This window comes from Panthera uncia, chromosome E1 (genome assembly GCF_023721935.1).
Source record: "Panthera uncia isolate 11264 chromosome E1, Puncia_PCG_1.0, whole genome shotgun sequence".
In the NCBI taxonomy this organism is placed as follows: Eukaryota; Metazoa; Chordata; class Mammalia; order Carnivora; family Felidae; genus Panthera; species Panthera uncia.
This window is the reverse complement of record NC_064814.1, coordinates 59,444,715-59,467,695: the sequence shown is the minus strand read 5'-3', so window position 1 is coordinate 59,467,695 and position 22,981 is coordinate 59,444,715. Positions and strand designations below refer to the sequence as shown.

Here is a 22,981-nt window from a genome sequence, read left to right as displayed (position 1 = left end):
AAACTACACTTCCCGAAATGGCCTCGGCGCCTGCGCAAAGCGCCGCGGGACGTACTACGGTTCCCGGCGGGCCCCGCGACGCGCGCGGGTGCGTGCTGACGCGCTTCGTCGGTCGGGCTGACGTGCAGCGCGGCCCAGGCGGGGTGCGAGTGGCGCAGTCGGAGCCCGCTGCGGCCCCTGAGGAAGCGACGAGGCGTCTGTGTCGGCTGAGCCAGGCGGACCGGCGAGGCGAGGCGGCAGCTCCTGGCCCCGAGGGACTCGGGAGCGTGAGCAGCGGCAGCACCTCTCCCCCTCGGAGGCGGCGGGCGGAGGCGGCGGCGGCGGCGGCGGGTGAGAGGGTGAGGGAGCGCGCGAGCCGGGTGGGGGAGGGGCGGCGGCCCCGGCGCGAGGCCAAAGCGCGCGGAGAACGGTCCAGGCCGCCGCGCGCACGCGCGCTCGCCGCCCCTAGCTCACGCGGACGCCCTCGCTCGCCCGCCTCCCCTCCCCCTTCCCTTCGGTTCCCGTCGCGCGCGGGCTTTTCCCTGCCTTCCCCTCCCCCATGGCAACGGCCCGCGCCGCCGAGGGCTCGCGGGCTCGCGCGCGCTCGCGACGAGGAGGGGGGAGCGCGCGCCTCGGCTTCTCGCCACCCCCACGCGTGCGGCCGAGGAGGGCCTCCCGCAGCTACCCCTTTCGACATTTTCTCGGCGGGGAGGCGGCGGCCGTGGCCGTGGCGCGTTCCCGGGTCCCTCCCCCCGAGCCTCTCGGGCCTTCGGCTTCTCCGTCCCTCCCGGGGGCCTGCGGGCCGGCGCGGAGCCTCCCAGACTCCCGGGCGCCGCGCAGCCCCCTCCCCCACCCCTCAAGGCCGAAAATAGGCCTTGGCCGCCCAGCCGGCGCAGGGGAGGCCTGGAACCGGGTGCCCTGGAGACGTGGGTAGTTCGCGCCCGTTGCTGGCGGCCTTGAAGCGGTAGGGAGACGCAAGCTCTGCGGCTTGGCTTGTTTTGTTTTAACGTAAAGGTGATGTGCTCGGCCCAGGTATGCGAGGGGGTGTAGGTGCCCCCCCCTCCGCCCCCCCCCCGGCCCCCCACTCCTTCATTGTCTTCTCGAAAGTTCAAGCTTAGCGGGGCCGGTGGGGCGCTGCCTGGGGAAGGAAACGCCGGGCTCCGCTTCAGGCTTTATCTGGCCCCCGTCTCTCCTGAGCTTTCGTGGCCACTCACGCGGGGCTAAGATGTCGTCTGGCCCCAGAATTCCAGACGAGCGTTTCGTTGTCTTTTCTCTTAAGTGTGTGAGTTGCGGTCTTGTCTTGAGCCAGGACGTAAAATTTTTCTGGGTTCGGTAGCGCTGGCCCAGCCCCCCCGAATCCGCTCATCACTGAGCTTGCTGGGCTGGCTCGTGTCCGTTTCCCTGCACGCCCACCGCCTCTCTCCTGGTGCGTTTCGTTTCTTGAGTGTTTCCCGTCTTGAATTGAGGATTGTCTTGTCTCTCTTTGTCTGGCGTCGTGATAAGTTTCCCAGTAAAAGGAAAAATTTTTCTGTCTTGCAGTCGATTTTTGCTTTGTGATTTTTATCTTGGACAACTTTTGTGTTCTCACAGTCTGTGGACCCTAGTTGAGAATGTTTGTTTTACAAAGTTAGCTGTTTCGGGTGACTTCTGTGTCTGTTGATGTTCCCCCTTCGCCTTTTCCTTTTAGTGTTCTGAGCACTGCCTCGGGTGCCGTGGGCTGCTTTGGGGGAGGGGGGAGGGTGAGGACTTGTTTTTTAAAGTTCTGCAATTAGTTGTGACTTAATGTCCTTTCTTTAGCAGCTGCTGGTTTGCCCTCATAAGGGAGTGGGAGGACTTTTGTGTGAGGTGGTATGGAAGTGTGGGTGAATGGTTAAGCTGAAGAATTAATTGCACGCTGGAAGCATTCTTCGAGGAAGGCAGAAACTAGGGTGGGGTTTAGAGAGGCAAAGAAGGACCTAGGTTTAGAGTGGGGAGGATTGGTATTTGAGAAAATGAAAGTGAGTGTTGGAAGGTAAAGAAACTCATTTCTTGTGCTGTAGCGAAAATTTTCATTTTTTTGTGCATTTCTACTTGCTTTTCCTAGATTGAGCTTCATTTGTCACTCCTGTACCTTAGTGTGGTTTTCTGATTTTTCAGTCCTCTGGAGTCTGCTCCTGGGGTTGGGCAGGGGCCCAGCCTTTAGAGTTGGGGGATAGAGGTACAAGCAGTTCTGGAATTGGGCAGTTTTCCTTCCATTCTCAATCTCCCCATACTTAAAATTTTGTTTTACTATATCCTTCAGGTACTCATAGGCTGTTTCTTCTGGAATTTTAAAAACGTAGGCTTCCTTTGTATCCGTGTTTATCTACCTTTGCTTATTTTTCACTAATCTCTTCGCTTGTTCCTTGGGGTTTTTGAGGGGGGTAGTTTTCCCTCACATATTTGTGCTCTGTGAAGCTGTCGCGGACGAGATGGAGGAAGAAATAACGTATATGTAGTAGGAGAAAAGAATAAGAAACGTGTAGCTAAGAAATCTAACCAGAAAAATCGAGGGGGTTGAGGGCTTTTCAGAGCCATGCTGGGGTTGGGACAGGCTGAGAGGATAGAACCTTGGTGTAGGAGGCACAAAGAGAACATGGGAGAGAAGGCAGGTCTGGAAGAGAAACACTAGGAAGCGAGATAACAGGGAATTGGTAGGGAAAGTTGACAGTTTCGCCTTAGTGAAGGGCTATGGGGGGGGGGGTTCTGAGTAAGTTTAGGGCAAGGAACGTAGAAGAGGGCAGTGGGAACAGTTGGAGCAGAGGTTTGATCAGAGCATTGAGCTGCAAACAGGTGATGTTTAAGGGGAGCTAATGAGACTCGGGTGAGCTGCCGAATACGTGAGAAATCCTATTGGGAAGGAAATTAAAGGAGCAAGATATCAGGCAAGGTAGTCGATAGCTTATAAATATTTGAAATCAGGGAAACGGCCTCTCCTCGGGGAGGTAAAGTACAAGAAGATTATGTAGCCAAGGTTCTTGTGTTTCTGATATGCATGCTGGCTTTTATTCTTGAGTGTGAGGCTGCATGGGACTCTTGGTTTATGTCAGAAACCAACCAGTCCACGTGTTAAGATATGTAGGGGTTGTTTAGTCTGTTTTGCGTTTGTGACGTGGTAGTCTGAAATTCTTAGGTCAGTTCTGAAAAGAATCTTTGGATTTGGACTGTGGGCCCGTAGGTACCGCAGATTTGTGGTAGTGGTGGTCGTGCCCTGTTTGGGGGCCTCAGTCAGTCAGTTGCCAGATGTCGGAAAGTAGATTAGTAGTAGGTGGAGACGTTGGTGCTTGTGGGAGCCAAATGAGAATAAAGAGTGTGGAAAAATTCGAGAGAAATAGGTTTCTTGTTTTCTCAGGGTGGAACAAGAACATGTAGGTGCAAACAGAAATGGAAGTGGCTCTTGGCCTTTGAGGGAAAAGGCTGTAAGAGCTGGGGTAGGATTGAGTGGAAAGAAAGTATGGGAAGGGGAAGGGAAGGAAGGGTTTTTGTTAGAAGACCAGGAGGATTTTGCAGATAAAGGAGTTTAGTGTGGAGCTTCCTGTTGAAATAGGGGTGAAGAACAGGGATTTGGGTGGTGGCAAGTGGTTAGTTTGGGGTCAGGGCCCTGACCCGTGTTTCCCCGCTCCCCCCCAGGAGCGGTGGTGCCCCCCCGGGCACGGGGCCATGTACAACGGGATCGGGCTGCCGACGCCCCGGGGCAGCGGCACCAACGGCTACGTCCAGCGCAACCTGTCCCTGGTGCGAGGCCGCCGGGGTGAGCGGCCTGACTACAAGGGAGAGGAGGAACTGCGGCGCCTGGAGGCTGCCCTGGTGAAGCGGCCTAATCCTGACATCCTGGACCACGAGCGCAAGCGGCGCGTGGAGCTGCGATGCCTCGAGCTGGAGGAGATGATGGAAGAGCAGGGGTGAGGGGAGGGCTGGGGGAGAGCCAAGCACTGAGTGAGTGCAGAGCTGGGGGAATTAGGTGGGATGTAGGGAGTTGAGGGCTCGTTGAAGAGGCCTGGAGAGGAGTTGCAGGAGGGGAGGAGGTAAAGGAGCTAGCAGATTGAGAGGAGTTAAGGGACAGCTCAAGGTGGGAGATGAGGAAAGTCTGTACCAAGAGAAAGCCTGAGGGAATTTGAATTATTAGGAAGAAGACACTTGGGGAAAGAGGGAAGCCATTGAAAAACAAAAAGGTGCTTTAAGGGGAGAGGTGGGAAAGCAGGTACCAGACAAGAAAAGAGCTGGAGTAGAAGCTGACAGGTGTTGTCATTGGTAGAGAAGAGGAAGGTAAATGGATTTAAGGATTGAGGCCTTGGAAGGTAGTGAAGGCAAGAAAACAGGAATTGAAATACTAATCTGGATAAGAGGGGATCATGGGTTGGGTAGGGAAGTGAAATTTTGGAAAAGGAGTACAGTGAGAAAACCTTTTAGAGCAGTGGTTTTCAAACTTCAGCAGTGGCACCCTTTTTATACAATGCACTTTACTTTGGAATCTCAGGAAATACCTGTTGTTGAAGTCGAGGAGGAGCACCTGGAACTTTGCCTGCTTAGCTTTCCTCTTTTAGCCCCTGGAGTTTAGCCTGTTTAAAATCCACTGTTCTAGAGGCTATAGTAAATGGAGGGAAGAAAGAACAGTGAAAGATCAGAAAGATTTAAGAGAAGGGCCCTTTGGGTGACAGTGAGTGAAAAGTTTTATGTGTGCATGGAAAGGGAAGGGATCCTCCTGGGAATAAGGAAACTTTAACTTGGGACTGGGTTAAGTGCCTAGTCAGGCTTTAACCTTGAAGGGATTTGTTCTTCAGGTACGAGGAACAGCAAATTCAGGAAAAAGTGGCTACCTTTCGACTCATGTTGCTGGAGAAGGATGTGAACCCTGGGGGAAAGGAAGAGACCCCAGGGCAGAGGCCAGCGTGAGTGTTTTCACTGTCTCTTATTTCCTCTGGACTGCACTGCTTCTGCTGTTTTCTCTTCTTCAACTTCCTCCCTGTTCTTTCTCCCAACTTCTTCCCAGTCTCATTTGGCTGCCTCCGGTGGTGTGAGCAACCCTGATCTTTTCTCTTCCCTTCTAACCATTGCCTTTTTCCCCCCAGGGTAACTGAGACTCACCAGTTGGCAGAACTGAATGAGAAAAAGAATGAGCGACTCCGTGCAGCCTTTGGTATCAGTGATTCCTATGTAGATGGCAGCTCTTTTGATCCTCAGCGACGTGCTCGAGAAGCTAAACAACCAGCTCCAGAGCCTCCCAAACCTTACAGGTACTCAAGGTCAAGAAAGCATGTCCGCTTCTTTTCTTCTAAGCGCTCTGCTCTATTTAGGGATGAGGGGGACTGTTCCTTCCCAAACTGTTGAGATTTTGTTGTTTTGAAGTTGAAATGTCTGAGAAAATTCATCTTAGCACTCACCCTGCTTCTTTTCATCTTCCTCCAGCCTTGTCCGGGAGTCCAGCAGTTCTCGCTCACCAACCCCAAAGCAAAAGAAGAAGAAAAAGAAGAAAGATAGAGGACGGTAAGTCAGTTGGGATGTCACTTTAATAAGCAGAGGACCGGTCTTGTGGGCCCCCCCCCCCCCCCCCCCCCCGGAAATAGAGAATTCTTCTGGGAAGCAGGAGAGAGTTGTGAGATACATCAGGGAAGAGGGAGTTACCATTCAGATTTCAGTCACGGGAAGGAATGTATTAAGTTTATTCATTGGGGAAGGTTTGATTCTGCAGCTTTGCCAACTAAGAACTAACTAGGCCACGTCTTGAATTACTGGGCTTTTCGTTTTGAGGTTTGTTGCTTTATGGAAGAGGTATTTCTGCTTCCTGGAGAGTAATAAGTCCTGGGCTTAGGTCTGAGACATTGGTGATGTTCGTGTTTGTTGATTTAGAAGCCTTTTTTGGGGGTGGATTGTAAGTGGGGGGGTCAGAGAAGGAACCCAGTAGAATGACTTTGTTTCTGAACCCATCTTTAGCAGGTCAGAGAGCAGCTCTCCTCGACGAGAGAGGAAGAAGAGTTCTAAGAAGAAGAAGCACAGGTACGAGGTGGGAGTACATGAAGTGACTGGAGAGGTTTGAGGAGTCCAGGCATAGGTATTGGTTTATGCGTTGTTTTCCCCCCCTCCCCTCCAACAGGTCAGAATCTGAATCCAAAAAACGGAAGCATAGGTAAGAGCTCCTTGGGACATTGGGGACATAGTGACATGGAACGGTGAGCCCGTCTGGCCTTGCCTGTTCTGTAGGGGTTTCTTAGAGTAAAGCTCAGTTCCTTGATCTTCTGTCAATAGTTCTGTCATTTTTTTATTTGATTTTGGATTTTTTTTTAAGATGATTATTTTGAATTTCCATTGTCAGGTCTCCCACTCCAAAGAGCAAACGTAAATCTAAGGACAAGAAGCGGAAGCGGTGAGTGAGTTTGTGTGAATTGGAGGGTAATTTGCTTATTAGGCAGTAGGTTAGGTGAAGTCTACCTGGCGGGGTAAAGGGGAGAATCAGTTGTGTCCTTGACTGATGGTGGAAGGTTGAGGGACCGACGAGGAAAATCCAGTGTAAGCGTAATAGCACCCTGAGCTGTGGTGGTGGCCTTCCTTCAGGTCTCGTAGTACAACACCAGCCCCCAAGAGCCGCCGGGCCCACCGTTCAACGTCTGCTGACTCTGCTTCCTCTTCCGATACTTCCCGCAGTCGGTAAGGGGTGGTCCAGGAGGAAGGGAGGGAGAGGGACTTGTGGGTTAATCAATTTAATATTTATTGAGCGCCCACGGTGTGCTAGGCGCTGCACAGACCATTCGGAAGACACGGTCCCTGCCCTCTAGGAGCTGACAGGCTAAAGCAACAGGATGGACAGACATATACATTTCCCCTTCTCTTTTTTTTTTTGTTTTTGTTTTTGTTTTTGTTTATTTTGTTATTTTTTGTTTTGTTCTGATGTATATGGACTGCCAGAATAGGGGGGGTGGTGGTTTGTTCGTGGTGTCTGGGGGAGGAAGGAATCCTTACCCTGGCTTCCTTAATCGGGGAAGGCTTCCTGAAGGAGGTGGGCTCAGAGGTGAGTTGTGAATGAAGTGGGTAGGGAATGGGCAGGGTGGAGGGTTTGGGGAGGATGGGGGAGGTGGATAAAGGGGTAGAGGGAGAACACTTTTGGGGACTGTTGGGAAGAAAAGGACCAAAGTGAAGTGGACTTGAATTTCCATGAGTGACTTGAGTCTTGTGTGTAAGAGAAGGCTTCTTGGAAGAGGGTTTGTATAGTCAGGAAAGGTGGATGGGAGCTGGGAGGGGGTTCCCTCTTCTCCCCTGAGCTGATTTCTTTCCTCTCCCCTGCCCTCAATTACCTTCCTCAGGTCTCGAAGTGCGGCAGCAAAGACCCATACAATTACCTTGACTGGGCGAAGTCCTTCCCCTGTTTCAGGGCGTCGAGGGGAGGGAGATGCACCTTCTAAGGAACAAGGTACCACCAACACAGGGCAGCCAAGCAGCCCAGAGCCCTCTACAAAGCAGCCTAGCAGTCCTCATGAGGACAAAGACAAAGACAAGGAGGTAGGTTACGTCTTGAGTTAATGCATGTTTTTGGGTTGGAGGGTTAGGATGGGTGTTTGAAGTGAAGGAGGGAAGTAAACTGGTTTAAAGAAGTGAATTCAGTTCTTTTCGTAACGCAGTTTTCAATTTATTAAGGTCTTTTCTGCATGTGCAAGTTCTATAGAGTTAACATTTTCAAACTTCGCCGGTTATTTGTAGGTTTTACGTCACTATGCTGTTTATGTTTTTACATTCACTTTGAGAAAAGTATTTTTAAATCATTTTTAGCATTTTGAGATTTGTCTGTAGAGTTTATTTTTGTTAAATGCTGGTTGTAGCTAACTAAAAGTTGTCAACCCACTGGATTGCTGCCTGCAATTTGAAAACACTACTCCGGAATGGTCTTTTCAGTACTTGTCATTGTATGGTTGCCATTCTGATCGAAGCCCTAATCGTGATGTTTTATTGCTTTAGCTATTACAGTGTAATTGCTCTTCGTTAAATGCTTAGCTTTTTAGTCCCGTTTTCTGTGTCCTCCAGAGTTATTTTTCTAAAGTACAAGTTAGATTACCTCAAAAACTTAATTTCTGTTTTAATTTCATTTACTTGTCTTATATTTAAAGCTTTTCAAACTTGGTTTCGTTTTCTTTTTCTGTACTTATCTGTAGTTCTATTTACATAAACCATATTCTCAAATCTTTGTCTTTGCACCATAATCTTAGTGTTTTTCAAGGGTGAAGTCAGATGCCTCACGCTTCGGGAAACTGCTTTGTTTTTCCGTTTAGTAAAAGTATGCACTTTTTTTCTGTTGCCGTGGTATTTTGTTAGGGTTATTGTAAAACGCAGTGTGTTGTTTGTGTTGTGTTTTTTTTTAGGTTATGAGACTTAAAGTGATAAGATAGCCTGTTCATGTTGTCCCAATTGTCTTTTTATGTGATCTTTTGTTAATGACTACCTGTGGTGAGGTAAAGGACCAGTTGGTGTTGTAATGGGGTGTGTAGAGGAAAAATTTCATTGGCAAGGATGTTAGGCTCTTATGGGTAATAGAAAGTTTTGGTGTTTAGGTTGATGGGAAGTTTTGGTGCTTATGTTCCTATCCGTGCTTTCTTTTCCACTCTTAGAAATCTGCAATTCGACCTAGCCCCTCTCCGGAAAGGAGCAGCGCAGGCCCAGAACCACCTGCTCCCACTCCGCTCCTTGCTGAGCAACATGGCAGCTCCCCACAACCCCTTGCAACAACCACCTTAAGTCAGGAGCCAGTGAACCCCCCATCTGAGGCTTCCCCAACCCGGGGCCGTTCACCACCTAAGTCTCCTGAGAAACCTCCCCAGTCGTCTTCAGAGAGCTGCCCACCATCCCCTCAACCTACCAAAGTTTCTCGACATGCCAGCTCTTCCCCTGAAAGTCCTAAACCTGCACCAGCTCCTGGGTCCCGCCGAGAGATTTCTTCTTCTCCCGCATCCAAGAGTCGCTCACATGGCCGAGCAAAGCGGGATAAGTCACATTCTCATACCCCTTCTCGAAGAGTGGGGAGGTCCCGTAGCCCTACCACCACTAAGAGGGGGCGATCTCGGTCTCGAACCCCTACCAAAAGAGGTCATTCTAGGTCCCGGTCCCCTCAGTGGCGTAGGTCCCGGTCTGCACAGAGGTGGGGACGGTCCAGAAGCCCTCAGCGACGTGGTCGCTCTAGGTCTCCTCAGCGACCAGGCTGGTCTAGAAGCAGAAATACCCAGAGAAGAGGCAGGTCTAGATCAGCAAGGCGAGGCAGGTCTCATTCTAGATCCCCAGCCGCTAGGGGCAGATCTCGTTCTAGAACGCCAGCCCGCCGGGCTAGATCTCGCTCTAGAACGCCTGCCAGGCGGAGATCACGATCCAGAACACCTGCCAGGCGTAGGTCCCGCTCTAGAACACCAGCCCGGAGAGGCAGGTCTCGCTCTAGGACACCTGCTAGGCGCAGATCTAGGACCCGATCGCCAGTACGACGGAGGTCTCGTAGCAGATCACCAGCCAGGAGAAGTGGCAGGTCACGCTCTAGAACTCCAGCCAGACGTCGGTCACGCTCTAGAACACCAGCCAGGAGAGGGAGGTCTCGGTCTAGGACACCGGCAAGACGAGGACGATCTCGGTCTAGGACACCCGTAAGACGAGGACGATCTCGGTCTAGGACACCAGCAAGACGAAGATCTCGTAGTAGAAGTCTAGTTAGACGAGGAAGATCTCATTCTAGAACACCACAAAGAAGAGGCAGGTCTGGTTCATCATCAGAGCGGAAGAACAAATCCAGAGCATCACAGAGGAGGAGCAGGTCCAACTCAAGCCCGGAAATGAAAAAATCTCGAGTTTCTTCAAGACGGAGCAGGTCTCTCTCTTCACCGCGGTCCAAAGCAAAATCTCGCTTGTCTTTGAGGCGAAGCCTTTCGGGATCCTCTCCGTGTCCGAAACAAAAGTCTCGGACACCACCAAGGCGCAGTCGCTCTGGATCATCCCAGCCGAAAGCTAAATCTAGAACACCACCAAGGCGAAGTCGTTCTGGTTCTTCTCCTCCTTCTAACCAGAAATCTAAAACACCTTCAAGACAGAGTTGTTCCAGTTCATCTCCTCAACCTAAAGTGAAGTCTGGAACACCACCAAGGCAAGGGTCTGTAACAAGTCCCCAGGCAAATGAACAATCTGCGACACCACAAATACAGAGCCGTTCAGAATCATCACCTGACCCTGAGGTGAAATCTATGACCCCTTCAAGACATAGCTGCTCTGGGTCCTCTCCTCCTAGAGTGAAATCTAGCACCCCTCCAAGAGGGAGCCGCTCTGGATCGTCATCTCCACAACCCAAAGTGAAGGCAGTAATGTCACCAGTCCAAAGTCATTCTGGCTCCTCTTCTCCAAGTCCTAGTAGGGTAACCTCTAAAACACCGCCAAGGCAAAGCAGATCAGAGTCTCCTTGCTCCAAGATGGAATCTAGATTGTTGCAGAGACACAGCCGTTCTAGGTCCTCTTCACCAGATACCAAAGTGAAACCTGGAACACCACCAAGACGAAGTCACTCAGGGTCTACTTCACCATGCCCTAAAGTTAAGCCCCAAACTCCATCAGGGCACAGTCTTTGTGGATCTAAGTCCCCATGTTCCCAAGAGAAGTCTAAAGACTTACCAGCACAAAGTTCTGGATCCTTCTCTCTCTGTCCAGGAGTAAAGTCTACCACACCACCAGGAGAAATGTATTTTGTCTCCTCTTCTCTGCAACAGAAAGGACAATCACAGACTTCACCAGACCCTAGATCTGATACTTCAAGTCCAGACATGAAACGGAGTCACTCTGAGTCTCCGTCTCTGCAGAGCAAATCTCACACACCTCTTAAGGGTGGCCGGTCCAGGTCTTCATCTCCAGTCACTGAGCTGACACCCAGATCTCCACCAAGACCAGACAGAAGTGAATTGTCAAGTCTTAGGCTAAAATCTGGAATGTCTCCTGAGCAGAGCAAGTCTCAGTCTGACTCTTTCCCATATCCTGCCATGGACTCTAAATCTCTTTTGGGGCAGAGTAGATTGGAGCCTTCTGAGTCAAAAGAGAAAACAGGCTTACTCCTTCAGGAAGATATTACTGTGTCATCTCCTGGACCAAGAGACAAATCTAGTCCTTTCCCAGTGCAGGATAAATCTGAGTCCTCACCAGTACTCAGAGAGACACCTAAAACCCCATCAAGGGAAAGAGGTGGTGTTGGGTCATCCCCAGATACAAAAGACCAAAGTACGTCAGCTAAGCCAAGCCAAGATGAGGAATTAATGGACGTCGAGAAATCTGAAGAATCCTCAAACCAGGTCCTCTCTCATTTGTCTCCAGAACTTAAAGAAATGGCTGGAGGTAATTTTGAATCCTCACCTGAAATAGAAGAAAGACCTGTGTCTTTGACTCTTGACCAAAGCCAGTCACAGACTTCTTTGGAAGCAGAAGTCCCTGCAGTGGCCTCAACTTGGAGTGGGCCACATTTTTCTCCAGAGCATAAAGAGCTGTCTAATTCCTCCCCGAGGGAGAATAGCTTTGGATCACCTTTAGAATTTAGAAACTCAGGCCCTGTTGCAGAAATGAATGCTGGGTTTTCTCCTGAGGTTAAAGAAGATTTGAATGGATCTTTTCCTAATCAGCTGGAGACAGATCCATTTGTAGACATGAAAGAACAATCCACCAGGTCCTCCAGACGCAGCAGTTCTGAGTTATCGCCAGATGCAGTGGAAAAAGCAGGAATGTCTTCAAATCAGAGTGTTTCTTCGCCAGTGCTTGATGCTGTACCCAGAACACCATCGAGGGAAAGAAGTAGCTCTGCATCTCCTGAACTGAAAGACGGTTTACCCAGAACCCCCTCAAGGAGAAGCAGGTCTGGGTCTTCTCCAGGACTTAGAGATGGGTCTGGGACTCCCTCGAGGCACAGTTTATCTGGGTCCTCTCCTGGAATGAAAGATATACCTAGAACACCGTCTAGGGGGAGAAGTGAATGTGATTCTTCTCCAGAACCAAAAGCTTTGCCCCAGACTCCTAGGCCAAGGAGTCGTTCTCCATCATCTCCAGAGCTCAACAACAAGTGTCTTACCCCCCAGAGAGAACGAAGTGGGTCAGAGTCATCAGTTGAACAGAAGACCATGGCTAGGACTCCTCTTGGACAGAGAAGTCGATCTGGGTCTTCTCAAGAACTTGATGGGAAGCCCGGTGCATCCCCTCAAGAAAGAAGTGAATCAGACTCTTCTCCAGATTCCAAAGCTAAGACACGAGTACCACTTAGAGAAAGGAGTCGGTCTGGGTCGTCTCCAGAGGTTGATAGCAAAGCCCGACCTTCTCCTCGCCGTAGTAGGTCTGGCTCATCCCCTGAAGTTAAAGAGAAGCTGAGAGTGGCACCCAGGGCACAGAGCGGTTCTGATTCTTCTCCTGAACCCAAGGCTCCTGCCCTTCGAGCTCTTCCCAGACGAAGCAGGTCAGGTTCATCGAGCAAAGGCAGAGGCCCTTCTCCTGACGGAAGCAGCAGTTCAGAGTCCTCTCCAGAACACCCACCCAAATCCAGAACTGCTAGAAGAAGCTCTAGGTCATCACCAGAGCCCAAGACCAAGTCCCGCACTCCACCTCGCCGTCGCAGCTCTAGATCGTCTCCTGAGCTGACTAGGAAGGCCAGGCTGTCTCGTAGAAGCCGCTCTGCATCGTCCTCACCAGAGACCCGTTCTAGAACCCCCCCGAGACGTCGAAGAAGTCCTTCAGTGTCTTCCCCAGAGCCAGCTGAAAAGTCAAGATCCTCACGCCGGCGGCGCTCAGCTTCATCCCCACGTGCTAAGACAACTTCAAGGAGAGGCCGTTCTCCTTCACCAAAGCCTCGTGGGCTTCAGAGGTCCCGTTCCCGCTCAAGGAGAGAGAAAACCAGAACAACTCGACGTCGAGATAGGTCTGGATCTTCTCAGTCAACTTCGCGGAGAAGACAGCGGAGCCGGTCGAGGTCTCGGGTCACTCGGCGGCGGAGGGGAGGCTCTGGTTACCACTCAAGGTCACCTGCCCGGCAGGAGAGTTCCCGAACTTCTTCCCGACGCCGAAGAGGCCGTTCTCGGACACCCCCAGCCAGTCGGAAGCGGTCCCGCTCTCGTACATCACCAGCTCCGTGGAAACGCTCACGGTCTCGGGCCTCTCCAGCCACTCACCGACGGTCCAGGTCCAGAACACCTTTGGTCAGCCGCCGTAGGTCCAGGTCTCGAACTTCACCAGTCAGTCGGAGACGATCAAGGTCCAGGACATCAGTGACTCGACGAAGATCTCGATCCAGAGCATCGCCAGTGAGTCGAAGGCGATCCAGGTCTAGAACACCACCAGTAACCCGCCGTCGTTCAAGATCCAGAACCCCAACACGCCGGCGCTCCCGTTCCAGAACTCCACCGGTGACTCGAAGAAGGTCCAGATCTAGGACTCCACCAGTGACCAGGAGGCGATCTCGAAGCAGAACTTCCCCTATCGCTCGCAGAAGATCGAGATCCAGAACGTCTCCAGTCACCCGTAGGAGATCTCGATCTCGCACATCTCCAGTAACTCGAAGGAGGTCCCGCTCTCGAACCTCTCCGGTGACACGCCGCCGATCTCGGTCCCGAACACCTCCTGCTATTCGGCGTCGCTCTAGATCTCGGACCCCACTGTTGCCACGCAAGCGTTCTCGAAGTCGCTCTCCCCTTGCCATCCGTCGCCGTTCCAGATCCCGTACTCCACGAACAACTCGGGGCAAACGGTCCTTAACAAGATCTCCTCCCGCCATCCGAAGACGTTCTGCATCCGGAAGTAGTTCTGATCGTTCACGTTCTGCTACTCCTCCGGCAACGAGAAATCATTCTGGTTCTCGGACCCCTCCAGTAGCGCTCAATAGCTCCAGAATGAGCTGTTTCAGTCGTCCTAGCATGTCACCAACTCCTCTGGACCGCTGTCGATCACCTGGAATGCTAGAACCCCTTGGCAGCTCTAGAACACCTATGTCTGTCCTGCAGCAAGCTGGTGGCTCCATGATGGATGGTCCAGGTCCCCGAATTCCTGATCACCCGAGAACATCTGTGCCAGAAAATCATGCACAGTCTAGAATCGCACTTGCCCTGACAGCCATCAGTCTTGGCACTGCTCGGCCGCCTCCATCCATGTCTGCTGCTGGCCTTGCTGCAAGAATGTCCCAGGTCCCAGCTCCAGTGCCTCTCATGAGTCTCAGAACGGCTCCAGCTGCCAGTCTTGCCAGCAGGATTCCTGCAGCTTCTGCAGCAGCGATGAATCTGGCCGGTGCCAGGACACCTGCCATACCAACAGCAGTGAACCTGGCTGACTCCAGAACGCCAGCTGCGGCAGCAGCCATGAACTTGGCCAGCCCCAGAACAGCAGTGGCACCTTCTGCTGTGAACCTCGCTGACCCTCGCACCCCTACAGCCCCGGCTGTGAATCTAGCAGGAGCCAGAACCCCGGCTGCCTTGGCAGCTCTGAGTCTCACCGGCTCTGGCACTCCCCCGACCGCTGCAAACTATCCCTCCAGCTCCAGAACAGCCCAGGCTGCAGCCCCTGCAAACCTGGTGGGTCCTAGATCTGCACATGCTACAGCTCCTGTGAATATTGCCAGCTCCAGAACCCCTCCAGCCATGGCACCTGCAAGCCTCACCAGTGCTAGGATGGCTCCAGCCTTGTCTGGTGCAAACCTTACCAGTCCCCGGGTGCCCCTCACTGCTTACGAACGTGTTAGTGGTAGAACCTCACCACCACTTCTTGACCGAGCCAGATCCAGAACCCCACCAGGAGGCCCAGGCTCCAGAACCCCACCGTCTGCCCTCAGCCAGTCTAGAATGACCTCTGAGCGGGCTCCCTCTCCTTCTAGAATGGTCCAGGCTTCCTCCCAGTGTGTTCTTCCTCCAGCTCAGGATCGACCTAGGTCCCCTGTGCCATCTGCTTTTTCTGACCAGTCCCGAGCTTTGCTTGCCCAGACCACCCCTGTAGCAGGGTCTCAGTCCCTCTCCTCTGGGACGGTGGCAAAGACCACGTCCTCTGCTGGTGACCACAACGGCATGCTCTCTGGTCCTGTCCCTGGGGTGTCCCACCCTGAGGGTGGGGAAACACCGGCCTCCACGGGGGCCCAGCAGCCTTCTGCATTGGCCACCCTGCAGCCGGCAAAGGAGCGGCGGAGTTCCTCCTCCTCCTCCTCATCCAGCTCCTCCTCTTCATCCTCGTCATCGTCCTCTTCCTCCTCCTCTTCCTCCGGTTCCAGTTCTAGCGACTCGGAGGGCTCTAGCCTTCCTGCTCAACCTGAGGTAGCGCTGAAGAGGTGAGGGGGCTTGACTTGCAGAACCGTTGGATGGGGCCGGTTTGGGGGGTGGGTGGGGGTGGGGAGGGAGAAGTTCTGTCCAGAGGCTCTTGGCTCTTTGAAAGAGGTATGGGACCTTGACCCCTAAGCTGGGGTCGAAGAGAATGCTGGGGTGGGGGCACCGGGGGGAGGAACGGGACAGGTAAAAGTCTCCTAAGGTTCATTCTCTAGAGGATAATGATAAGTTTTCCGTCTCTACAGAGGACAGAACTAGAGGAAATGGACTTAATTTTACAGCAGGAGGGATGGCAGTTAGACCTCAAGAGGAACTCCCTGGGCTGGAAGGATCTTCAGAGGTCATCCCATCCTTCTCCCTGCCTCCAGGCAGGACGGCCCCTCCCCCGGCCAACCCGCTCGCAGGGGCCTCCCCAAGCCGCGGCTCTCCCGGGAAGGAGACCGCCCAGCTCGGCTTCCACACCTGAGCCCAGGGGCCTTAGTCCTCCTCCGTCAGGGACATTCTTGAGGTTTAGCCTTGATCCCTTGTGCTGCGGGCCCGGCCTGTTGCTCGTGTTAGCAGAGGTCGGGGCGTCTCGGGCCACTGCTCTCCAGAGAATGTGCTCGCCGGCTCTCCGCTCCGCGGGCTCCTGGGGCCTTTCTCCGGCACCCCTCCCCCACTGCCGTTCCTCCAGGCCAAGGAAGGTAGGGTCGGGGCTGGGGCGGCGTGTCTCCTCCTGACGCTCTGCTTCTCCCACAGGGTCCCCAGCCCCACCCCGGCCCCCAAGGAGGCTGTTCGAGAGGGACGTCCTCCGGAGCCGACCCCGGCCAAGCGGAAGAGGCGCTCCAGTAGCTCCAGTTCCAGCTCCTCCTCCTCCTCTTCCTCCTCCTCCTCCTCTTCCTCCTCCTCCTCTTCCTCCTCCTCCTCCTCCTCCTCTTCGTCCTCCTCTTCCTCCTCTACTTCTTCGTCCCCCTCCCCCGCTAAGCCTGGCCCTCAGGCCTTGCCCAAACCTGCAAGCCCCAAGAAGCCACCCCCCGGCGAGCGGAGGTGAGTGCGGCCTTGCCGGAGCCGGAAGGGGCGGGGTGTGACCCTGGGCGTGAGATCCCTGCCGGGAGTCTCTGGTGGACTGTGGTGTCTGGTTGTGTGGGAGGAGTTGGGCGCTCTCCCTACCACCTGTGCTGTGCCCTGTTCCGGCAAAGGGTCCGAGTGTGGGTGCTCCAGTCAGAATTGTGGAGTCCTAGGTTCCTTCCTCTCCCTTCCCCTGACATGCAGCCTGTTTCCTGCTCCCACGTCCCAGGGATTCTAGATTTTAAATCTCCCCGTTGCTCCCGCCAGGGCTCTGGTCTGGCCACCGTCATCTTCTCCCGACTCTGTCCACAGCCTCTTCCCTGTCTCCCTGCCTCCACGCCATTCTCTTCCACACGTAGCCAGAGGGATCTTTCTAAAACGCACATCTGGTTACTTCCCTCCACTCCACAAATCCTTCCGGGACGCCCTGTGGCCTGCAGGATAAAGCCCCACCTCTGCGGGAATGGCGTGTGAGGCTCTTCACCAACTGGCCTTGCCTGCCCTGTGTTCTCCTCTCCTGCCCGCCCCCACACATGCCCTGTGCTCCAGCCATACCCAGCGCCTTGCAGTCTAAGGAGAACCCCATGCCTTTGGACATGCTGTTCCTTCTGCCTGGAATTCCCTTGTCCGCCTGGTGAACTCCTCGTTCTGCAAGACTCCGCTCAAACAGCACCTTCGAGAAGACTACCCTCCCCCCCCCTTTCCCCGCCCTGTGTCCCTTCCCCCCGGGTCCCCAGACCCACGTATATCGGTCCTTGTGGGGCTGCTTCCCATACACGGGGCCGAGCGGGCCTCCCTTGGCCTCCCTTCACCACCAGACTGAGCCCCTCCAAGGGCAGGGACTGTCTTTCTCTTTGCATCCCCCGCTGCACCCCGTGCCCTGCCCAGTGGGGCACTCGGTGGATGGTGTGCGGGCGGATGGGTGAGTGAGCAGACAAAGGTGGGTCTGAGGCTGGCCCTGTGTGGTATGAGGTCTGGTGGTCAGGACCTGGGGGGTGGTCCTGAGTGCCGGCTGGTGGGTTTGGAAGAGCGTGGTGCCATGGCAACTTCCTCTGCTCCCTAGGTCCCGTAGTCCCCGGAAGCCAATAGATTCCCTCCGAGATTCTCGGTCCCTCAGCTACTCGCCTGCGGAGCGCCGCCGCCCTTCGCCTCAGCCCTCGCCACGGGACCAGCAGAGGTAACGCCTCCCGTCAGTGGCCAGCCTGGTCACCGCCACTCTGAGCAGCTTTGGGGCTCGAAGTTGCCAGAGGTTGGTGTTGCCTTGCACACGGGCTGACTGTCCTCTTGTTGTTGCAGTAGCAGCGAGCGGGGTTCCCGCAGAGGCCAGCGTGGGGACAGCCGCTCCCCTGGCCACAAGCGCAGGAGGGAGACACCCAGCCCCCGCCCCGTGCGGCACCGCTCGTCCAGGTGCGTCCTTGTCAAGCTCTTGTGCCTGGGGACCGCTGGGGCTGGCTGGGGCCTAGGCACTGATCTCTGTCTCCTCTGTTTCAGGTCTCCTTGAATCTCTGTGGGGGGAATCCCACCACACCCCAAGTTCTGGAGCTGCAGGGAGTGCCCCCTTTACCCAGCCGTGGGGAGGGGTCCTTGTCTGCCCCCCCACCCCCGAACCCTGGCAGACTCCTGGGGGAGGACTCTTCCTCCTTCCCGCCCCCCCCTTTTTCTTTGTTCCTGTGAAATGTTAATCTCTGTGAGTTTTTCCTGGTTCACGTTTTGGGAGTTTTGGGGTGGGTGGGAATGAGAATGGGAGTTGTGGGAGGGGAGGATACAGTTGGGGACACCCTGGTCTTGAGTTAGAAAGGGCTGGGAGGCGTCAATGCCCCCCTGTAACCCTAAGTTCTGGGGGGAGTTGGAACTTGGGAACTTGTGTGAGGTGTTCCTGGAAGGAAGGGGCAGGAGTTGAAATTAGTTGGCCCCTACTGTCCCCCAAGTGAGGTTGTGGCCCCTCCCCCAACTTTTCTTCGCGTTTCTTAAAGGCATTTTGGTTTTTTAAAATCTGTACAGCAAGAGCAACTTTTTCTGTCAAATAAAAATGAGAAATGCAGGAATTGGGTCTGTAGATTATTTATTAGGGGTGGAGGGTGGAGAGTGAGCAGTCTTTCCACTTTGAATGCCCCCCCCCCCCCCCAAGCCTTAGAGGACTCCGGTAAGATGGCTGGCTGTAGGCGGTGGGTTCCCCGTGGAACCACACTGGCTCTGGCTGACATTTTGGCCTCTGCCCCTCCGCCCAGAGGCTGCGCCAGAGCCTGAACGAGCCTGCTTGCTGGAAGTCATAGAAGGAACCTCTGTCCCCAGGCTGAGCAGAAGGCTGGCCTGGGGCTCTGGGTTCCTCCCAGTTCTCTGCCCACAGCCGGAGGGGCAGGCTCGAGTGGGTGTGACAGCAGGGACCCAAGGAGCTTGGGGGTCGGTCCCACAGCCACGGCCAGCCTCGCAAGCACAGGGGGCTGAGGAGGAGCCTTGCAGGGGAGCAGACCCCGTCCCAGGGAAGGTGATGCCTGAGTCAGGAGAGGGTGTGCAGAAAAAGGCAGCAAACAGGCAGACGCCCAAATCTCTTTTATTGGGGGGGGGGGGCACCGGGGGCGGGCCAGGAGCCCTCTCACTGCACCGCTTGTTCATTGGCGCTGCTTCCTGAGTCCTGTGGCTTCATCACATCGGGCAGCTCGGGCGGACTGGAGAAGGGCTCGATCCTCAGGGCCTCGAAAGCGTCATCTGGTGGACAGGGGAGTGGTGGGGAGAGCTGGAGGGAGCAGCCACCCGGCTTCTGGGCGACCTCCGAACCAATTCCCACCTCTGCGAAGTGAGTCTCCCTGGTCCTGGCCGGCCTGCCTAACTGCCTGGACTCTGTGATCCTACTGGGATGCCTCCCACCCCTACCAGCAACCTGACCCCCTCCTATCTAGCCCAGCCATCCCTGGGGTCCTCCTCACCCTGTGCCCCTAAGGGTGAGCCTGGGGGCTGGCCTGTGTCCACCTACTTGTCTCCCCTCAATCAGCCCCAACTCACTGTTCCATTCATACCTCCTCTACACCAAGCACTGATTTTTAAGCTTAAGCCAGCCCGTTCTTTCCCTGCCTCAAACCTTCCAACGGCATCCCGTCATACTCTGAATAAAATCTCAAGTCGTCACGTTTGTCTGTCTCTTGTGTTCCCGTATCAAGCTCTTCCTTCCTGTTTTAGGAGCTTCACATTTGCTGGCCCCTAGCCTGCCATCCAGATCAACCCCAACGTCACCTCAGAGAAACCTTCCCCAGCCCTTCTATAAAAACAGTCCCCGCAGCCCAATGCCTGTGCATTGCTTCCGGAGCATTCACCTACCACCAGCCACAAACAGTCCTGTTCCCTTTGACCATGACCAGATGCTTTCCCCCAACTAGAGAACAGCGGCTGCAGAAGGGCTCCCGTCTTGTTTCTGCTGTCACCTCCGCGCAGAGCAAGCAAGTCCCGTTTTGTAACTTCTCTCCTGCACTTTCTTCTAACAGGGACGCTATTGTCTCCACCTGGCTCAGGGTTCTTAACCTGTTAGGCCCCTCGGGAAAGCCGGCCAAGCCTAGCAACGGACACCTTGGGAGAGTGGGTATCTGACCATCTCTAGTAGGGGCCAGAGATGCTCCACACCTTGGAGTGCACAGCACCATTCCGAATTCTCCAGCCCCAAACGTCAGCAGCGCTGAAGACACCCGGCCCAGCATAGCAACGAACTCCCCCAAGCCGTAAGTCTGCAGTGACCATTCTTGCTTTCGTCACCTCTCCCATTTTTTGGAAATGGTCTGGATGATGCTATTCAACACTCCTTTCCCTCACTGAGTAGCCAGTTGGATAGAATCGTCTTGTCATCACAAGAACTAAACGAGGACACAATTACGCACCCACAAGTGTACTTCCGCAACAAAAGTAGTCCGTGGGAGAAGCAAAGAACAGCCGCTTCAGTCCATACTGTTTACTCTGTCAAGACAACGATCCCCTGCCTGAGGAGGGGGTGCCACCCAGGGTCTAGGCACCCCCACATTCAATGCCATAAACCAGAGTCGGGGCCGGGGGGACACTCCCTCTGTTGTGATTTTTCCATCAAAAAATAGGTCTATCAACATCTTCCAAGGGTGTCTGCAAGCCTACACAAAAATGCCTTTGTTCAGTAAAAGCAGGGCTGCTACTTCCAGAACGCAGTCCAGCCTTGGCTTCAGAAGCAGAATGGGAGAGGTCTGGACCAGCCCTGTACCTGCCTCAGCATCGCTGTGAGGGTCAGAGGGAACCCACAGAAAAGCCCCTAAGACTTCCATCTGCTAAGCACTCACAGGCCAAGGCCTGTGGTGCATGGGGGCTCAGGCTGCCTGTGAGACTGGCCTATGTGTCGCACCCCTCTATGGAGACAGGAGCTCCAGTCGGGAGGGCGGGGCGCGTGAAGCAGCCACCCAAGGACATGGCTGCTGAGGCCTGGCACAGGGATCCTTACGAAACTGGCAAGTGGCACACCGCTGGACTCCCTCTGTAGCCCTTGCTAGTTTTCTCACAAGAAGCCAGAAAAATAATTACTTATCAACAAAGTTTACCCAGCCATCCACACAGCCCCAGGTACACAGTCATGAAAACATACCACGTAGAACTTTCGTTCATGTTTCCAGAGACCAAGAATAAAATTCAAACCTCTCTTGGGGCAAGGAGGTATACTGGAGGGGAGTGAGCCACTCCCTCAGGTTTCCAAACAGCAGGCAGGGGGGCATGTGGTCGATCACACAGCACAGTCTCTGGGGCAGGCAGGGGCTAGACACGAACTCTGGATCGGGCAGTCCCAGCAAGCGACCTAACCTCCCTGGGCTCAGTTACTCAACCTGAAAATGGGCACAAGTGTGGCATGCACAGAGATGCTGGGGGTCTAAGTGATGTCCTACAAAGGTCGTGGCAGTCGGCATCTGAGTCGTGACAGCCGGCAAGCCCCAGTGTCCACATCTCCAAAGTGAGGATAGCAGTGCTTACCTCGCAGGCTCAGGAGTGTTTTAAATGGAACGGAGATAAAATGCAGAGCAGACGGCCCAGTACTCACTAAGACCTCTGTAAACATGACTAGGGAGAGACATTAGAATCCCCCGTGAAGTAGATTTCAATTTCTACAAGCGTCTCGTTTTCTTTTTTTTTTTCCTTTGTGGAGAAACACACACACTATCACAAGATACCACCTACACTTTGTGGACTGGGGAACACAATGCCCTGGAGGCGGGGAGGAGCCAAGAGCAGGCTCCCCGGCGACCCCTTCGTCTGTTCCACCCTGCCTGACAGCCCCACTCACCTGCCCGGAAGGCCAGCCCCACGGTGGCTGGGGCCTGCGGCCGTGCCGTCTGACTGGTGAAGCCGCACTCTCCCAGTGTCTTGCCATCATCCAGAAGTTGGTCATCCTGGGGAGAGAGGTGGGCAAGGTGTTACAAGAGGCCCCAGGACGGGCAAGTCCCGGAGACTTCCCTGGATGTCAGGATTCAGGGAACACAGACCCAAATATGGGCCAGGACCACCCAAGTGTGTCAAACACAGTTTCCAGGGCTACGCCCAAGACTTTCCAAATCCGAACCTCCCAGGGTTAGGGCTCTGGAATCTTTTTTTTTTTTTCACCCCAAACTGCAGGAAAATCTGATTTCAAGAGTCAGTGACGCAGTCTGTCCACAGGCAGGCTTGATTTGAATCCCAGCTCTGCCACCTGGGACAAAGCGTTTCATCTTTTTGATGTGAAGTTTAGCTGTAAGGTGGGAATTACTGAAATTCCCACCTTGTAGGGCAGCCAGGAGGTTTCACTGAGCGAAAGACACACAGAAAGCACGGAACACAGTATATGAAGAAGCACAGGCAGCAGGGAGAAAAGTCTGGAGTGAAAGGCCAGCCTCCTCCTTTCCAGCCAGAATCGCATCAGCGCACTTAGGTGGGGGGACCCCATGCCGCGGGACACCCGAATCAGGGGCCAATACAACGCATTCCCCCAACGAGAACCCCAAGCCACCGGAGCTGAATAATTCTGCAGTTGGTTTCTAAAGGAGGTGGGGAGGAGGGGCTGTTAGAGCATCCGCAGAAAGCTGGGAAGTAATACAGCGGTTGGGCGAGGACTTCACTCATCGTGACACCCTCCAATTGTCTGTAATAAGGAGAGGAGGTGAAGGGGTGCGATTCTGATGGGCCTGCGGAGGATTAGGGGCAACGGAGTTCAAATCCGACCTTGGGCTCAGTGGCCGCCTCCCCAGCCTCAGTTTCCTGGACGCACAGCAGGGCTGTCAGGAGCCCGCGCGCCCCCGAGGCCGCCCTGCGCCCCCGAGGCCGCCTCGCCTCCACGCGGGGGAGTTCCGGCCACTGTTGACAACAACGACGCGGCCGCCGCGCCGCGCCAGCCCGGCCCCCGCCCAAAGCCCGCCCGCGGCCGCACCTTGTACAGCCGCTGCTCGTCGGGCGGCCGCTTGAGGATGCCCTCGACGATGCGCTTCAGCTCGAACACGGTGCTCGACTCCTTGGCGTCCGTGAAGATGGTGGTCTTGTGGCGCCTGATCATGAGGAACACGTCCTGGGGGGCGGAGGGCCGGCGTGAACGCAGAGCCCAGTCCTCCCCACCCCCCGCCCCATGCGGCCCGCCGCCCCCGCCGCCCCCGGCCCGGCGCCCCCGGCGCCCCCGCCGGCCCCGGCCCGGCGCCCCTCCCCCC

General features: G+C 54.6%; 2 protein-coding genes across 10 annotated transcripts in view; one reads left to right on the top strand and one right to left on the bottom strand.

Moving 5' to 3' along the window:
- The first annotated feature begins 2 nt into the window (after positions 1 to 2).
- On the top strand, positions 3 to 18,361 carry SRRM2 (serine/arginine repetitive matrix 2). 9 transcript variants are annotated; one of them, XM_049637342.1, is made up of 15 exons: positions 3 to 338; positions 3,628 to 3,899; positions 4,779 to 4,886; positions 5,067 to 5,231; positions 5,404 to 5,481; positions 5,932 to 5,991; positions 6,089 to 6,121; positions 6,308 to 6,358; positions 6,547 to 6,639; positions 7,293 to 7,488; positions 8,589 to 15,274; positions 16,008 to 16,295; positions 17,380 to 17,493; positions 17,613 to 17,723; positions 17,808 to 18,361. In XM_049637342.1, exons 1-15 carry the CDS (start codon positions 18 to 20, stop codon positions 17,815 to 17,817), a joined length of 8,586 nt encoding a protein of 2,861 aa, XP_049493299.1. In that variant the 5' UTR covers positions 3 to 17; the 3' UTR covers positions 17,818 to 18,361. The 9 variants fall into 9 exon arrangements, with proteins under 9 accessions (XP_049493299.1, XP_049493298.1, XP_049493297.1 ...); XM_049637341.1 differs by having other exon boundaries at positions 5,929 to 5,991; positions 17,616 to 17,723; XM_049637340.1 differs by having other exon boundaries at positions 5,929 to 5,991.
- A 492-nt stretch (positions 18,362 to 18,853) lies between these two features.
- The window catches only part of ELOB (elongin B), a 4,721-nt gene continuing 593 nt past the window's right edge, over positions 18,854 to 22,981 (bottom strand). Inside the window, exons 2-4 of the mRNA XM_049637349.1 lie at positions 22,711 to 22,845; positions 21,595 to 21,700; positions 18,854 to 19,022 (exon numbers count right to left, since the gene is read on the bottom strand). Of these exons, the coding sequence (XP_049493306.1) occupies positions 18,910 to 19,022; positions 21,595 to 21,700; positions 22,711 to 22,845 (354 nt within the window). The 3' untranslated portion in view covers positions 18,854 to 18,909. The remainder of the gene's footprint in view (positions 19,023 to 21,594; positions 21,701 to 22,710; positions 22,846 to 22,981) is intronic.

Bases quoted from the DNA above. Each gene is read 5' to 3' on its own strand.
- SRRM2 (XM_049637340.1), top strand. From the start codon at position 18: ATGGCCTCGGCGCCTGCGCAAAGCGCCGCGGGACGTACTACGGTTCCC. The intron at 3,900-4,778 runs GTGAGGGGAGGG...TTTGTTCTTCAG, and splicing joins GAGATGATGGAAGAGCAGGG to GTACGAGGAACAGCAAATTC. The intron at 7,489-8,588 runs GTAGGTTACGTC...TTCCACTCTTAG, and splicing joins ACAAAGACAAAGACAAGGAG to AAATCTGCAATTCGACCTAG.